Consider the following 18,786-nt stretch of genomic DNA (forward strand, 5'->3'; position numbering starts at 1 on the left):
CGCACCACCAAACGGTGTATTGGTCATAATCACGGGGTTAACACTACTAAATTCAAGCATTGTCAAATTGTTCCCTATTGTAGTATTTTAATCAGTAAGACTTTCTAAGATAACAATACGAATACTAAAAATCTGGACTTAAAATAAGACGTATAGGTACAGTTTTCAATTTAATAGTGGGCATGACGTAGAACATCGAATCAAAGAATTCAACTTATAAATAATATTGGACAATGCTGTTGATTAAAAATACTCCATTCCAGGACCTTTCGTTTTCCAAATAATTAATATACCAATAATTGATAAGTTCCAGGTCGACGGGTTCAAACAGAAAAATTTTGAAAGCAGAGAAAACGATGTATCTTATAATCGGCATGACTTTATCAGATGACAATACCAATACTAAAATAAGGCTTACGCATTGTTATATACTTTAATTCAGTCACGAACCCGCGATATCACGGGTGTGTTCTAGTAGTTTATTAAAATAAGGGATGATTAAAGTAAAATTATAAATCCGCTGTGAAATGGTAAACAATTTTAGAAAAACATCAAGTATGAAAAAATACCTCATAATATAAACAGGTAAATGAGAATTCTTCTTCTGTCTATATAATCTTCCGTTTAGGAATACCAACAAATTTCTTGTATGTCAATAAAACTAATCAAAAACTTGGTACATGTTGGATGAATATCAACAATAAAATTATGCAATTAGTGCCCGATAAAACTGTTTGTTCTTCATGTAAAGGTGCCGAAACAGTATTCAAAGAGAAAGAAAGTAAGTTTGATGTTCATAGTAAGAAGAAGTGATAATTTGTAAAAATTCAAAACAATCAAAGATGGAATATTGACCAGGTACATGTTAACATAAATAACAAAAACGTATTTTAAATAGTCTCAACAGGTCAAATTAACAAGAACGTACGATTTGAGAGTACTCGCTGTTAAGTGAGAGGTTTAGCGCTATAAAACCAGGTTTAATCCACCATTTTCTACATTTGAAAATGCCTGTACCAAGTCAGGAATATGACAGTTCTTGTCCATTCGTTTTTTATGTGTTTTGTCATTTGATTTTGCCATTTGATTATGGACTTTCGAATTGGATTTTCCTCTTGAGTTGAGTACTTTTGTGATTTTACTTTTTACTGACGGCTACATGTAGTTAAAAGCCAAAACAATTGATGATAAAACATTATGCATCAGAGACTAAAATCAACTAAAACACATCCCAGGGATTTAGTATTTTCATCATGGACAGTCAAAGAAGACATGACTTGTGTAATGACAAAAATATATTTATATAATGAGTAGGATAGTTTGGAGTTTACCCTCTATAATTAAAATGAACGTATGTGTGTCTCCATACATCCCGTTTGAAAAGAAGAAAATTTTGTTATGTTTTATTTTGCTAGTGACAAAATCGATATTAGTGCCAATGTAAACTATATTCAAAGATCTAATTACAACATTGGTAGATAATACACTATTTACTCACCACGCAATATTGAAAGTTTCTTAACCTTAACAGTTTACTAAAGTATATGGATATGCAAGTGGTCTGCAACAATATACCGTAGCACTTGAAATAGTGCAACTTATTGTTGTTTAATGGATTAATGCATGTTACCATAAGAAACCGACAATAAGTCATGCATATCCACTGAGATAAGAAATACAATGAATTTAACTAATCATTTGTTATTTCTTTACAGTTTAAAATTCCATAAAACTCATTTCAAATGTTATACCAAGGAAACAAATTTGAATAAATAATGTAAAGATAAAATAACTTTAAATAAACAAAACCTCAGATACACAAAAACGCACGTCATAAATGTCATGCGTCCGAAGCCCTGTTCTAGATTAACCATAATCATAAGAAACGCTCAAATCCTCAAATTAAAAAGCTAAGGATGCATACGAACCGAAATCGTGGAGAAGATATAAAACAAAAAGGACATGAATATATATATAACACAAATGTAAATACATTTCTTGCATGCTTCCCCAAAAAACCAACAGGATTGAAATATTGGAAACCAAACTAGTAAATGATCGAAACTACAAATATACATACATGACATTTTCAAATGCACACATATCCCAAACGTATTCCACCAGAAAAAAAAAAAAAAAAAACGATTTGAAGATCATAATTATAACATTTTGCTTGCATCGATTATAATTTAGGGATATTTTGGTAGTAAGCACACATCTAATGTTACACTCACTGGTACAACTATGAATGGTGATATTGATATGAGGCTAAAGTTTTGAGGAAAATCTAAGTGCATAACAAGTCAGTTTTTTATGTATAAAAAAAATGAAATAAAAAATAAGAAATTAAAATTTGGTAGACTTAGAATGATTAGTTTTCGATTTAAAACTACCAAATGTTAAATAAATGGAACAGAAAATCTGTTTGTTTTGATCTGTATCAATTCATATTGAACATCAAATTTCTGAAATATTTTTATGTATAATTAATATATACATTAATCAATCTCTCTATTTGTAATGGAATATAACAATAATTGTATTGACACGAATGGTTGATTAAGACAAATAATTGAAAAAGAGATTATCAATGAAAAGAGAAAAAATATCGATTGTAAGAAAAATTTCTTTCAAAATAAATATTTGTGTTCTTAGTTCAACATAATAAGTACATTTACTTGAAATTATTTGGGGTAGACATATACAATAAACACAATAGTCATAATATTAAATAAGTAATTGGGTCTAAAACAAATTGTATGATATATACATGTACGCTGGCAATTACAGTACTTGTGTCTTCATGTTCTTATTGAATTTCATACATCTAGTACGAATGGTATAAAACAAAACAGAATTTGTATGTCAATAGGCTTTCAATTCCAATCAAGAGCATAGGCACGAACGCAGATACGAACCCGATTCAGGCGCTAAAACAGAGACACGCAAACACAAAATTGAATAGAAAATCATGTTTATTCTTGAAATGACATAAACAAATCTGGTCTCAGTAAATACGAGTAATTAAAATGCTAAGATGAAATGTGTTTAATTTTTTCTGAATGTATGTACTCAATGTCCTCATAATATTACACGAAGTAAAATTACTACGTTAATGACGTTATAAAACTTAAATTGATGCATCGTATATTGATTGACTGATCCTTTGGTATCTTTCGTCCCTCCTTGATGGTGAACACAGTCCAGGTAGTATTGTCCCGATATCCCAATTTAAATTTACAGATCTAAAAGTGTTGGTCTTAACTTCGGACCAAATATAAATACATTATAATGTACGTCTGGTATGTTCACGGGTTATTCGATGGAGAACACCTGTTGTAAAGTTGTCAAATGTTTAGATGTTTAGATACATATTTACTTTTATGTATGCTTTTCTCCTTCAATCCAAACAAACAACCAGGGGTAACATTCAATTGAATGAATCAGCGTGTATCACATGATTTTTTAAAACATGTAGTGTTTTATATAGTCACTGCATAAATGAAATTAGTAGGAGAAGTGCAATATTGTTATTTAATCAGAGCAAAAATGTTTCTCATACAAAAATAAACAATATATATAAATATACAAATACATATTTTGCATACACATGACTTTTGCACATTTTCACAACAAGATGATAATGAATGCAAAACATAAAACGATAATAAAATTACACATAATACAATAGCTTGGTCTAGGAAGGGGTCAAATAAGTGTAAAACATGTAACATGCACATTGCAAAAAATAGACGTCTATGCAACATGTCAACATGTCAAGTTTTAAATCGCCCTTATTAAAGAAAATTATGATATGAACAAATTTAACAGTTATTTCAAGTACGTGTAATCAGAGTAAAGTTCTCTTAATGACTTATCTAGTTAAAAGATGAGGTTGAAAGTAAACAATGATATGGAAAACATGAAAAGAACTTACAAATAAAATACAAAAAAAGTATTCCTGATTACATGTTAGGTTGATAGCGCCATAGACACTACATTTTGTTTTCAAGTAAACATAAAAAGTCAATGAATATACATAAATGTTCTTTATAATTGACTAGATACAAAGACTAGCAGTCATGTTTATGTTGAACAGAAGAAAATATGTGCATCATATTCATTGAAATGACTCTTATATCGTGTATTGACGGAGATTATTATATCATCATATAGTCGTTATTGCTGCATCATGTGCACACGCTATTGTTTTAATAGAAAAAGCTACATTTCGAAATCACGACTAGAGGAGACTATGTAGACAAACAATTCTTTTCCAATCATTTTTAAAAAGTTATGATAATTTTTTGTAACATATAGGCATTGTCAGCTTTTTGGAATGTGACAATTGCATATGCATCTAAAAGCATCGACATTAATTTGATTGATTAGATAATTTATTCATTCTGCCACCACTCGAGTGCGTTGATTAATTAAAGAACCTTATCAATATTAAATCCATGTAAGGTTTGTTTATCATGTAACACTCATGGTTTATGACTCCACCGCAATGCACATGACTTTAATGTAAACTCATACAATAACGATAAAATGTCAATTACAATACATAATTATATATTGGTAGACACCCGTGTGATCACAGACAATTTAATTAGATTATCATGTTAATTTTTATAATTAAATTTACCGACATTGCCAAGTATTGTCAAGTATTGTTAGTACATGTGGTAATTGCTAATGTAGGAATAAGTCGTAAGGTATTCTATATTGCACCAAATCAATATTGCTTTTCTTTTCAGATCGTTTATTTTTCGTTTTGGTCGTGTCTGTCCGGATTTTTCAGCAAGTGCTATAAGGGAAACGGAAGTATTGACAAAAATTCGAAGCAAATCGAACTAAATGAAAACGAACGTCACTTTCAGTGAAAGCTACTTTTACAATACACAATGTCACATGTTTTAATAATACCCTGTAGCTTGCGAAACCACACACACAAAGGGTTTTGGTCATTCAGTTAATTATATTAAACATTTACGCGATATCGCATTGTAGTTATTTGTTTTTCACTGTCAGTATTTTTTCGGGAGATTTGGCTCATCGGCACTCGTATCTCTTCTAATTATCAATATTAGGTCACATGATAGACGTTTACATACTTTGTACAAATCATACATCAATGTTCTCTTCATATGTGGGTTTGAAAGTCTGTTAGACCTATTCAATGTTATTTTCCGTCTTACATTGTATCTCTTGGCTAACCACGTACATGATTTACGTGATTTTTGTTCCATAATTGGCGTTAAAGGTGTGAACAAACTTAGAATATATAATCTATTTAAGAACAGTTTTGAAACTGAGACATCTTGTACAATTTTCTTGTCATTTCACACAAAGAAGGACTTTTGTCAAATTTCGATGTGAAGAGGTACCAATAAAAATTGAAACGGGGATGTTTGACTGTGATGATTGTAAATACATTGAAGCCCATGTTATTTGATCGTGTCCAGTATATGACGAATTTATGAAAAAAGAACTATTTAATGAAGTGTTTTTGTTTACAGATATTAATAAATTTCGTTGCTGTGTCAAAGTATGTTATCTTATTTCAATTAGACACAGAAATGTTTTATACTGTAAAAAAAAAGTATTTTATAAACTTTTTTTTAATAGACACAAATTTTATATGTTGATTCAATGTAATAGTCTCTTATAATAATCTTACAGAATGTCCCTTTTTTTTTTAAAGGCTGTATATTTTAATATTTTAACACTAATTTTAATGTTGTATTGCATATGTTATTGAGTATGTTGAAAGATAAAAGATTTCACAAAAAAAAAAATGCGGAATAATTGAATGAATTTATTTTAATTTACGTGTCATTGACTTCAAAACTATACCACCTTTCACTATCCTAGAACTTTACGATGATATGTCACAACAATACAAATTAATTGCTAAATACTAATCCTCAGTAAAACAACGCTCTATCACATTTTCTCTCTTTTTGAAACTTAAGAATTTCAATGCGCCAGTTAATGAACGTACTAACTATGTTTGCGTTTGCCTGTTCGTAAAAACCTGATATAATTGGCACATTGAAATTATTTGTGTTTGTATATTGAAAATTCAAAGTGAGTAGGTAGATCATTAGCAATTATTTAATTCTAGAAATCTCTTCGATATTTTTCCCCTTTAAAAAGTAATTCTTAAGATTTGCTGATCCCAATTTTTAAACGGATCAGTTGTGTTTTCTCTTATTTTGTAAGAAACTATAAAACGTTTGCTCAATAGACATATTGTCTTCGGGATGTATATCAGTGGTCATTTAGAGTGAGTTTGTGAGAAAACAGCAATGATTGCATTTTGGGCGCACCTACTCAGTATTGTTCAACTTTTCAAATACTTTGGTAAGTAAAGCAAACTGTTACATAAATATAAGAAGATGTGGTATGATTGCAAAAGAGAAAACTATCCACTAAAGACCACAATTCTGTTAATTTTATCTTTGCACATTTGATCAGCGTATCATGCTGACCCATCATGATACTGAACTTTGATATTTATAGATTTTGTCAAATCAAGAAGACAACCATATGACTTCTGGTTATGGGGAAAACGTGTGTTGTGTTAGCTTTATGATTTTATTTTGGAGATGAAATATTTCTTTTCACCTGTAGGGCGTATTTTAGAATTTTAAACACGTTTGTATTTTGTTGAAAAGAATATTTATTTCCGTCCGTTATTGGTTCGTCCTCCGTCTCTTTCATTCCCCCAATATAAGAAAAATATAAATGGAGGCAAAGATCAAACAAATACAAAGATAAGAGTTGTCCACCAATTTATAATTAATTCATTTTGTCTATTGTTTTAATTTATAAAAGATAATTTTTCCAAGTATATGGGATACAACTGTCGCTATATTTGATATTAAAATGTTATATTCATTAAGTCTCTGGACATGGTCAATAAGTTTTTATAGGAAAAACGACAGTATTAAAGAGAAAATTGAAGCATGGCATTGAGGTAAAATAATGGTTATGTGTGTGTCCAAACGATTTTAATATTACGTATCATATAGGAAGAGTAAAGTGATATATATATATATCAAATTGTAATATGGTATTTATTCCGTTATCGGGAGATACAATCTTGATTTTGCTTTTCCTGTTAAACGAAAGTGACTATCTCTTTAGGCAGTCATATTAAAATATATTGTTCGTCAAACCATGTAAAGGTTAAAATGCATATCTTGTTGTATTCGTTATCTGTTGATATGGTGTTTAAGAATATTTCGTTTTCGCTGAAGGATTTATAGACTCTTCGTAAAGATCCATAAATTAGAAGTCACGTTCGGTTAACATGTGGACTAGAATATCGAGTCTATTTTGCGTGAGTCTCATGCTCCTTTGATTTATACTATCCAATACATTTGCTTTTTGAAGTGTTTGTTTGTCGGCTGTTTCAATGATGAAGTCCTAACTATTCAACATACCCTCTTGTTTTCCTACCTGCATGCCCAGTATTTAAAGCAGATATAGCATTCTGCTTATGTTCTAGAAATTGAAAGTTTAAAAGAAAACCCATTTAAGTGTCGAGGGAATAACTGAACGAGTAAGACTGGGAGTTGTGAGTGTTTAATTCAACGAATATTGTTTGATATCAATCTTAAAGTTTGTATTCTAGAAATAAGTTCATCAGCATTTCAAAATGAAAGACATTATTGTAAATCTGTTTTATTACCTTATTCAAGTGACAGCCGTTTCAGTATAACTACGAATAAGTTCAGTGAATGAATTACATTACGATAATTAGACAACAAAACAAGATAATGCCCTTGTCGGCTTTCAAACTGTAATGCAGTTGATATATATCCAAGGTCAATGATTGAACAATCATCTCATTAAACAAAACGACAGATGAAACTTTAAATATATTGTTCATAGTACAAGTTCTATTGATCAATATTCTAAATGAACTTCGGCATTTTCCTGATATCGACATGGAAATTAGTTAAATGAAGTACACAGTTTTATAATTATGAACTTCAAATATAATTACAAAAAAAGAGTAATAGATTATTAATTTATATATATTCATTTGTTTAGTTTGGAACCGGAATTAGTATGCCAGAGGATAAGGGACAAATACAAAGATCGATTATCAATATCAAATGGATATTTCTTGCAAAACAAATGTTTATCTAACGAATTTCTTCTATTCTAACACAGTATGTCAACTTTAGGGGATTTTGCAGAAGACGAAAGAAATAGTAAAGAACAAACAAATACAATGTACCTGTGTGTTTTTTTTTCGTTGACATATTAAATCACAGAATATTGGAATAAAATGCAATGAGCATTTATATATGAATGTACATAGCTTCCGACGTTTTGATCCCGAAACGAAGTAAACCTTGACCTACTAATCTTAATGTATGCACTAATTGATTAAACTCAAACATAAGCATATATCTTGATAACTTACTGAGTTTTTGGATAAGTATGCATTCCAACTGTGTCGATATGGTATGATGAAAAAGAAATCACTTGAAGGAGAATTTATTTGACAATTCTCACGTTTTTTAAAATGAATGCATTATTTTAAACATATATTAAAAGTGGTAATCTATAATTGCCAATAAACAACTATCCAACAGAATACAGAAGGTTTATAGTTATGTAAGCAACTAGTGTCAAAGTCCAATCAATACCGATACCAGATATTTGGCTGTAAATGGCATCAAAATTAAAAAAAAAAAAAAAACAACATTTCAGATGTAACCAGTAAAAGTGTCTTAGACGTACATATAAAAACTATGATAATTATAATTTAACTGAACAGTTTATGAATATGGTGCGTCTGAAGTTACACTCCTGATTACAATATAATATGTCAAAGATAAATTAGCTGACTGCTATTATAGTATTATCATCATTCATGTGTTATGTCCTTTCCCTTTCTACGTTAGAATGACTAATTGAAAAAATATGTTGTTTTTAAATAATTATGAAAATCTTATTCGCCAAGAGTTACCATTCTTTAACTGCAATGTTTTAGTTTAAAATTCATACCAGAATTACTGAAAGTAAAGAAAAGCCAATGAGGTTTCGATATTTGCCACTTTTAAATATGTTTTAAATATTTTATTTTGACGTCAACTACAATAGAGTGGAAGCATAATCGATCATTTATTTTTATAATGCAACTGTTACATCACTCATCACTCCTGCATGATTACACCTTATCTGGTGCAGGAAAATTGGTACCGTTAATGTTATTATCACTATACGGAAATCTGTCTGGTTGACCCGAGAATCTTTCCCGCTTTAACTATTGACGTCATACAACAATCACTTTTCAAATGTGGCGTCAGATATTTTGTATTTCGACGACAAAATTTTACGGGAACCTTTGTGTTGTCCAGTAATGGCGGACTGATAACGATACGGTGTATACGTTTAACTACTATGTGCAGATTGAAAAAAAATAATGCAAATTGTACCTATTATACTGGAAACACTTACAAATGAACTCCTACATAAATAAGCCACATTTTAAAAATGATTTGATTTATTTACGTAGGATACTACATATATCTATTCTAATTTGACAAATCTAATTGCTCATGTGTCCTGTTTCTTTAGTAGAGTTAGATTTAGACTTTTCAAACTATCGTTTAGATTAGTTGGAAAATCAACGTAGATTGTTTAGTATAACTTAGCATTATTCTGTACACTTCGGAAAAAAAGCAAAACGTACCCTTGATCATAAGGATTCACAAAAGTAGTAAATAAAATTGCTAAATGACTTTTCTAGAAATGAACACCTTGTAATTTGTATTTGGTCAACTCAGGTTTTCCCATACAACTTGAACCACACTTTTCAATTCAAAGTTCTTATGTAGGTACTTTTTTTGCAGGTTTTGCTTCATCGGAACTTGTCATTTGGTATAAAGCTCCTCTGATTGGTTCATATACCGCAAATGACGTCCTGGTCAAAACGAAAGCAAGATCAAAAGTAGAATGTTCTGCGCAGTGTTCTAAGTACCCAGGGTGTTCCTCTTTTGAATATGTCATATTGACTAAGACATGCAGTATATTGGTAGTTTCCGAACAAAGTTTCCCGCTAGTAAACAACAGTGATATTTGTTATTACCTTCCAACCAATCCTGCAAGTGAGTATGTTTAACATTTGTGAGGATAACTACAGATGAATTTCATTTTATCATGCATAGTTGGTTGTTTAGAGAAATTTATATTCAATTAATCACCACAAAAGGACAAAACCGGTATATCTCAGATACCCTTAGGCTAGTGTTTGATTTTTAGTCTCACACGAAATGTGACCTAGTTAGATTTAATTGAAAACGTATCCGAGATTGTCTTAAATGTCAAGGTTATGCATATTTACCGATGATCGATTTTTCCCATCTTTGTTCCATTTAATTCATGCTTTAAGATGGATGTTACACTGAAAGCAGGATCTGCTTCACTTCTGAAGCAATTGACATTTCAACGGTTTGTTGTGGGATTCATGTTGCTCAGTTTTTAGTTTTTTATTTTGTAAAAAAGTATAATAAAATAAATTTTATCTGAGGGATAAACCATATATGAACTGTATGCTTACTTCTTGTAGTCTTTGGATTATGTGGTCATAATATTACTGTTTCATTCACGTATACTACATGTTACTATTTTTTATTTAAATGAAAACTATGCTCATTTATAGAAAAAATTATTGGGGTACAAAAGATCTAGAAAAGCAATCAGATGCAGTACTAGTTGTTGTTTTTGTTTGTTTCATACGAACATTTTTATTACACAGTTTATTACTTTTCACTCTCTGACAACATGTACACATATTGTGTCAATCTCGTACATAAGGCCTGATTTAAAAAATGAAATGACAGCTTCCTTTTTTCTCATACAAAAACAAATTTTCTAAAATAACTGTGAAGATGTTTACATAGTAACAACTATTGTTCTGATAATGTTATAAATAAATTGAAGATTGTTATTTTGATGAATAACTAATTCATCTGGAATTATAGTTGTTTGTTTATCTTTTCGATTGCATATTAAAAAAAAATTCGTATATTAATTTCTTTAGAGCGAAATAAAGGAAGTGTGCCATATATGATTGATTTGTACTTTAAAAACAAATTTTCTTAAGAAGTCCGTCCGACAACACAAAGACGATGTTTCTAAAAATATTTGTTCATTAAAACAGTACAATGTCTTCTTAAATTGCTTCTTTGCATTGTTTAACATATGTTTTCTTAATCTGAACAATGTTTCAGAGTGTAAGCGTATTAGTTGGAAAATGAATTGATATAGTGATAGTACGATTGATTTTATAATCAGTTTAGTTCAAGTTCAAGTTAAAACTCTTTCCGACACACACAGAGATTAAAAAAGAATTCAAGAGTATTATATAGAGATTAATACATTGCCTTTTCAATATGGGATTAGGAATTATTAACCTTCATTTTAGCCTAAGACTAAGGTTATGGGCTGATATAAATGAAGGATTATATCAGGGTCGATATAAAAAAGGACATGTATTAATCTTTTTATCATACAATTCGACAAGTTGTTTTTACGAAAGTACCTTACAACTCTTTGGCTGTTCTCGTTTCTTTACTATGAAGTATGCTCACTACATTTTCGTACGTTTTAAGTTAAAAAAAAAAAAAAAAATTACATGGAAAATATGTATCTTAAATAACAATATATAAAGCTAAAACGTACATATTGTATAAGAATAAAGATGAAAATAACAGCAATGTGATTAGTAAGTTTTTGCGCATGTGTCAAATATATTTTGAGCTAAATTTAATACGGCTGTGTTCACAAAGCAACATAAAGACGTCAAATATAGACATAATATATTTTATTACACATCATTCACAGGTCATCTCCCTTACAACACATTAAGAAAAAAAACATTACTTAAATTTTCGGTCGAAACAAAATAGAAAAGTAATTAGTAATATACGTCTTGTTTTAAAGACACACTTACTTCATACATCTTAATAACATCTACAATACGTATTTTACGTATATCTGATTCATTTTGTTTTACTCTATAAATTTTTGAACTTCTTAATCTCACAAAAATGAGAAAAAGAAGGTATTATATAAATAATGCTTCAAAATTACTTTCCCCTTGGCTTTTTATAAGGCGTTCATGAAGACATTAGTAATCAATTTCACACACAAAAAAAAAAAAAACAAAACTTACGACTAAAGTGGATCGTAAGTTATGACAAATTCAGTTTTCTATGACATATTAAATATATTCAGACTTGATGGTATATACTAATTGAGAAAAAAAGGATTGGTTGTTTTTCACACACAATTTAGTTCTATAGTTCATTAAAATACGTACTAAAGAAGTAATGGTACAGGTTAGATAATTTAGAACTTATATATATATAATTACAATCATTTTTCCCCAAATATTTATTCTGTCATAAGAACCTTGAAACAATGACCTATATACTAGAGCTTGTAACGTACTGTTTTGGTCTTTTACTGTCTTTTGGTGATTTTTTCATGTTTTGAAATGTTGTTCTTAGCACTTTTTTCAAAACGTTCGTGACTAAACAACACACTTGTCAGTATCAAGGGAATTACTCCTACAAGTTTAAACATTTTAAATGAGCAAAATTTTCTTCGTATTCAGCTAATCCTTGTTATGCAGTTTTTTGTGGTGTTGGTACTTGCTCTGATGGAATCTGCTCTTGTCCTAGTGACTATTATGGAGTCAGCTGTGAAAACTGTAAGTATGTTATTTTGTGTATTTTTTTTATTGTACATAGTTATGATATAGGTTATATGACATGATATAACAGTCAGGGGCATTACTTAAACAAGTAATTTTTTTAAAGTTACTTATTTAAGTAATTTTTGTTTTTGAAAATAAAAAAATTACTTAATAGAGTTATTTTAAATTTCAATAAAACATAGACTAAATGTAGTTTTGATGAGTTTTCACATTATTTCATATATCATAAAGTTAAGAATTTCTTATATTTGAGAGGATTATAGAGATGAAGGGTTACTTTAAAAATTATGACAAAAATATTACTCGAATAAGTTATTTGATACATTTTTAATAAAATTAGTATTAAAACTTTTTTAAGGAACATGTGTAATTGGTTTGGGTTACAAATTATAAATAACTTCAAGTCTTAATCAATTCACAAGTATCTATCTATTTATATCAGTCTACCTTCAAGATTTTGGAGGAAAATGAGAATTTAATTGTCCCAAGATACCAATGTTTGACCAAGAAGCGTCTGTATGAAAGATAAGTACGTCAGAAAGTTAATTAGTGTTTCAGAAGGATTAGATTTAATATGCCAGGGGAAAAATAACCAGATGACTGTGAAAAATTGTTAAACCTAGTAAAATCTGTATTATTGGACACCTATAAAAATAATATTCAGAAAAGTTACTTATATAAGTAATATTTGAAATAGCTTCGTTTTCAACATTACTTGAATAGGTAATTTTAATTGTTACTTGTTTAAGTAATGCCCCTGACTGTATAATATACATTCACGCTAAACGTATAAATAAATAAATTGAAACACTTCTTTAGCTACAGAGTTAAACGGGCGTTCCAATTTTATTAGTTTTATAATGTAGCTATAATCGAAAAGTAACAAAACAAAACGCCTGTCCTAAGTCAGGAGCCTCTGGCCTTTGTTATTCTTGTATGATTTTTAATTTTATATTCTTGTGTATAACTCGGAGTTATTTATGACGTTCATTAGCACCGAACTAGTATACATATTTGTTTAGGGTTGCCTGAGAGGACGCCTTCGGGTGCAGGAGTTTCTCACCGCATTGAAGACCCATTGTTAGCTTTCGGCTTTAATTTGCTCTATGATCGGGTTGTTGTCTCTTTGACACATTCCCCATTTCCATTCTCAATTTTATATGCTCAGATTAAGAAATTTTTCATACTAAAGATATATGCGTAAATATCTAGATACTTATCCTGAAAGCTTATAAAAGTATTTTGTAACTTTTTTTTAAGATAATGAATTAATATAACAAGGAATACAATGAAGAGTGAATTAAAGTTCAACGGATAAAATCCTACTACATAAGCATTCAACCAATATGAAAAACATAATGTCACAAATTTAGAGTCGGTGTCATTTTTTAGTTTTTCAAATTAGGAGAACATAAAATATTTAAAAATATTGCAGGCCTACTTTTCATACCTTTCTATGGGAATATTACCTTGCAACATGCATACAATAATAATATCTATACACAATGAGTCGCAAAATTTTAATTTATTGCACAGATGATCCATGTTACAGTGTAAACTGTGGTGTTGGTACCTGCACCGGCGGAACATGTTCCTGTCCCAGTGGTTACTCGGGTGGTAGTTGTCAAACTTGTAAGTATCAGTCCGTGTTTACATTAGAGAAAAGTGTTTCTGATTCTCCAAATTTAAAATATTATCTTTTGTTTTTTGAAAATTGACTTGCAAAAGAAGAAATACGGACTCGTCGTCCTGATTTAGAATTCCCTAAATGTGCAAACATCAGAGCAAATCGAATTTGATATTACCAATTGAACTTCTGGATCGATGAGTGTTTACTGGAGAAGTTCAAATGACTAAATATTAAATAGCCCGGTCACATTTTTAGATGAAATAGGTCAATCTTATTCCATAAACGTTTATATTCATTTGTGAAATCCAATGTCCCTCGGCCAACAAATTAATATAAATTCCACTCAGTAATTTTTATGAAACATATACGTGTACAAGTTTATAATTAAACATGACGTTTAGGCACCAATTTCAATTTAAAAAAAAACAAAACATTCATGACGCATTCAGTTTTCGAATTGGTGTTAGCAAATTTAAGATTTTTTGTTTTTACCATGGTAAGCACATTAAAAACGACTACAATAGCATTGATGATAATGATGTATTTCATATAGATGATCCATGTCACAATATAAACTGTGGTGTTGGTACCTGTTCTGGTGGAACATGCTCCTGTCCAGGAGGATATTCTGGAAGTATTTGCCAAACTTGTAAGTATGTCGCAAATGTTCAATCATGAAAAAGAAGTGCTTTTAGAAAATTTTGGTGGAGCCAACAAAACAATGAAAGGACAAGACTAGTATGATTATTGTGATTCTCCTTTTCCTTTCAGCAAACTGAATGTGAAACAATTAAGATAAAAGATGAGGAATGCAAATCTTGAATTATAATACTTGCAAATATTCTAAACAAAAACTCTGTATGCTCTAGTAGACGAATTTGTTATATAAAACACACAAGGATACAGATCTTAAACCTAACCACGAAACTATAAAGGCTTGTAAATGCTTTTTACAAAAATCCTGAATTAATACTAGAAGGGGATTATTTTAGAGTGAGATAAAAAATATTAAGAGCCGAACGTCTTGAATATAAATTAGAAAGTCAAACAATTAAGCATCGATAGTCTGGTTAATATCAAAGTGAATGTCTCATATAAAATTATACGTTTTAAATTGAAATCAGAAATCTGTATTTTTTTATTTATCAACAATGTATTATTATAAAATAAACCATGCAGTATTCTGAACCTTGTACCAAAAAAGTTTTATACATAGTAGAGATGGGCATGACTATTAACGAATATTGATCCGAGCAGGTTTTTTTATTGCACATATTCTACGATAGATAACATTCATAAATATGCCAGCATTGACAAAAACCTTCCATTGTGTGGCAATATCTAAATTTGTTTAATATATATTAGTGTCATTAATAGTGTCGTCGTAAATTAGCAGCACATAAGTACGTCCTAGCCAGTGACGACTCAAAAACAGATGTTAACCATCGGATCACCAGCAGTGATGGTGATACAAGGCTGAAAATACATTTTGTTAAATATAATTCGTCTAAACATCAGCCCAACAATGTTAGGCCGTGTTCACATTGACCTAAACTCGGTGTTGTATTAGTGTAACTCACACATAAACTAAACATAATATCGTTCCCATTGATACAACTCAATGTTTACATGTAGTTTAAATCATGTTTTGTCTACATGCAGTCGATAGTCGATGTAAGCCTTGTGTAGGTTAAGTGTACAAAAAAACTAGGCATTCAGTAATTTGATTTTCCCGTGTATATTTAAAAAAGAAACAAGTTTTATATAAAATTGGGACTTATAACACTTATTAATGAAGTTCTTTACAGAAATATTTGTCTAAACTTGATATATTTATTTGTTATAAAAACACTTTACCTAGCCTTATTAACCTCTAATCAAGACTCATTCATTATCATTGCCGAACACATAATTCATTTCAAAAGGTCTTCCCGAATCGATTGGACGTCCACACTAACAGAAATATTTGCCACTGGTCTTTATACTAAAACAACGATTCACTCATAAATGCATTACTGAAAAACGGGTGAGGTTAATTGTTTGTTTGTATAGTATCTTAGATCCGTTAAAATACAATTAGAAATAAAAAAAAATACCTCCTCCCTTTTCCGAATACTCCTTGGAGAAAAAATACGATTTGAAACAAACAGAAAAGATAGAAATGTAGTGATCCTTAACATCGAAATTCTTTTTCTTCGTCTGTAGGCATGCTGATGGCGAGCCTACGTTTTTAATGCGTAATCGAGACATTTTAAAACTACTACAAATCATCCAAAAAAACTTTCTTAAAGGAGCAACCACTTTACTTTAAAAAAAAAAGTGGAGGGGGGGGGGGGGTGTGTGTTCTAAGTCAGATTTTTTTCTCGCATAAAGTTTATAATGATTTTTTTTCTCGATGAAACCAATTAAATATTTATCACTATAATGTATGGGGAAACTTTGGATTCAGAATATTTGTTCATTCTTACCATGTGAATTACCCGATTTTTTTAAATCAAATTGTGGAAAAATCCATCCCCCTTTTTTTTAAAGTCAAATGGTCGTTCCTTAACTACTAGAAAAGTTGTTCGAAAATTTGAATTCGGTTCTACGTAATAAAAATTTAAATGGCATATAGTTTACAAGTGTGTACAAATCTTATGTACAATTAGCTAAACAAAGTGTATAGATGTGAACAAAGGAGTAGGTTCAGTAAGACCCCTTTTTGGCCCCAAAATATAACAGTTTTACAAAATTGTTAAAATGTAAACCTTTAGTTATTTATTAAACAGTAGAATGCTTCTGCTACATAAATATGGGTTGTTTTTGACAATACAATGCACATATATCCGGTACTAGCACCATTAAGTCATGCTAAATTACTGAAATCCTCATAATTCTAGCATTTTAGTTAAATTTTAGACGGTTTTCGTGTAAAACGAAAGTGGCCGCATTCGTGTTCATCCTTAATATTGAAATGTAAGTAATATTTTATGATAATACATAACATATATAAAGGTTGAGGATGAACACGGATGCGGCCACTTTCATTTTTACCAAAAACCATCTGAAAAGTGACATTTTCCGTCATATTAGGTAGATTTTTCATATTTGAGCTTGAATCGGATCGTTTTTAATGACTAAATCTGTTAAAATCTTTCACATAAACTAATTAATTCAAATAAAATAGACACTTAAGTGTTTAAAAAGTGGTCAAAATCTTTCGTCAGATGAACCTGAAATTTGAGGCCAAAATCGGTCCTTACCGGACCTACTCCTTTAATGTGAAACTAGTGTACATTACATTAAACCAAATGTAAACATGTTTACTGTACACTGCGTTTAGAGTGAACACGGCCTGAGATCTGTAAATTTGCGTATATATGTATACTTAGATGTTTTAATTTAATTTCGTTTTGTGGAATATTGCATTGCTATTTGCTGTACACTAATATAATGAACACACACTATGTTGCATAATTTAATTTATTGCACAGATGATCCTTGTTACAGTGTAAGCTGTGGTGTTGGTACCTGCTCCGGTGGAACATGTTCCTGCCCAGGTGGTTACTCTGGAGATAGTTGTCAAACTTGTAAGTATCGATCCTTTTATACATTTAGAGTTATGGTTTTTAACGTGCCTTATTAGAATTTAAAAGTAATCAAAACAATTGTTCTGTTTACAAAGTTTATTTTTTACATTTTGCCTTGACTCGTCATATAGTAGTTGCAAAGATTCCTTGACGTTCAAACAGCATGGCACGACGTATTTTTACATTTTCTTTTTGATTGCGTATGGCTGCATATATATTATTCCTTCTGACATAGTCAGAAGGAATAATTGTTTACGGCAGGATGGGTGAAGTCCAAATAAAAACATTTCAAAACCCTTAGTCATCCTTTTTGTCGTTTAGGTCATGCTTATTCAATAAATAAAAATATTCGTATGATTAATATAATGTTTTATATTGACGTCCCTCGGCCACCAAATGCTAATATACTCAGTCAAAACTATGACATGTATGGTAAAAATAATAATATAAACGGTACCAATCTTACTGCAACATATGTGCATATCGACAGTAAATGTATCTACAGTGATGTTTGAGGCCAAACTTTTTAAAAATCTATCACCTTATACAAACGTCTAAGAGCTAATGCACCCAAATTACTAAAACATTTTTCGTAAAAGTAAAGCTGAAACCGGACATGAACAAGAGCGTTGCATGCTGGAAATACATGTACATTATTTATGATTTCTTAGATTAAATAGCAATGGAAACATTATCCATATTTTCATGCCAGTACAGAAGTTCTGACTACTGGGCTGCTGATATTATTGGAACTTACAGTCTTCATTTGAAAGTGGAATTTTGCTAATAAATTCAAACTCTAGTCTGACTATCTGCTGACTGATTATTTTTCT

General features: G+C 30.2%; 1 protein-coding gene across 2 annotated transcripts in view; it reads left to right on the forward strand.

Annotated features, from left to right (window-relative positions):
- Positions 1 to 18,786, forward strand: part of LOC143083223 (uncharacterized) — a 33,026-nt gene that overhangs the window by 6,834 nt on the left and 7,406 nt on the right. The window contains exons 1-6 of one of the 2 annotated variants that reach the window (XM_076259475.1): positions 6,170 to 6,369; positions 9,882 to 10,136; positions 12,650 to 12,745; positions 14,288 to 14,383; positions 14,935 to 15,030; positions 17,858 to 17,953. In XM_076259475.1, the coding sequence (XP_076115590.1) occupies positions 6,315 to 6,369; positions 9,882 to 10,136; positions 12,650 to 12,745; positions 14,288 to 14,383; positions 14,935 to 15,030; positions 17,858 to 17,953 (694 nt within the window). In that variant the 5' untranslated portion in view covers positions 6,170 to 6,314. Of the gene's footprint in view, positions 1 to 6,169; positions 6,370 to 9,881; positions 10,137 to 12,649; positions 12,746 to 14,287; positions 14,384 to 14,934; positions 15,031 to 17,857; positions 17,954 to 18,786 lie in introns of those variants that run through there. The other variant, XM_076259474.1, reaches the window with a different exon arrangement.

Source organism: Mytilus galloprovincialis, chromosome 7, assembly GCF_965363235.1.
Source record: "Mytilus galloprovincialis chromosome 7, xbMytGall1.hap1.1, whole genome shotgun sequence".
Lineage (NCBI taxonomy): Eukaryota > Metazoa > Mollusca > Bivalvia > Mytilida > Mytilidae > Mytilus > Mytilus galloprovincialis.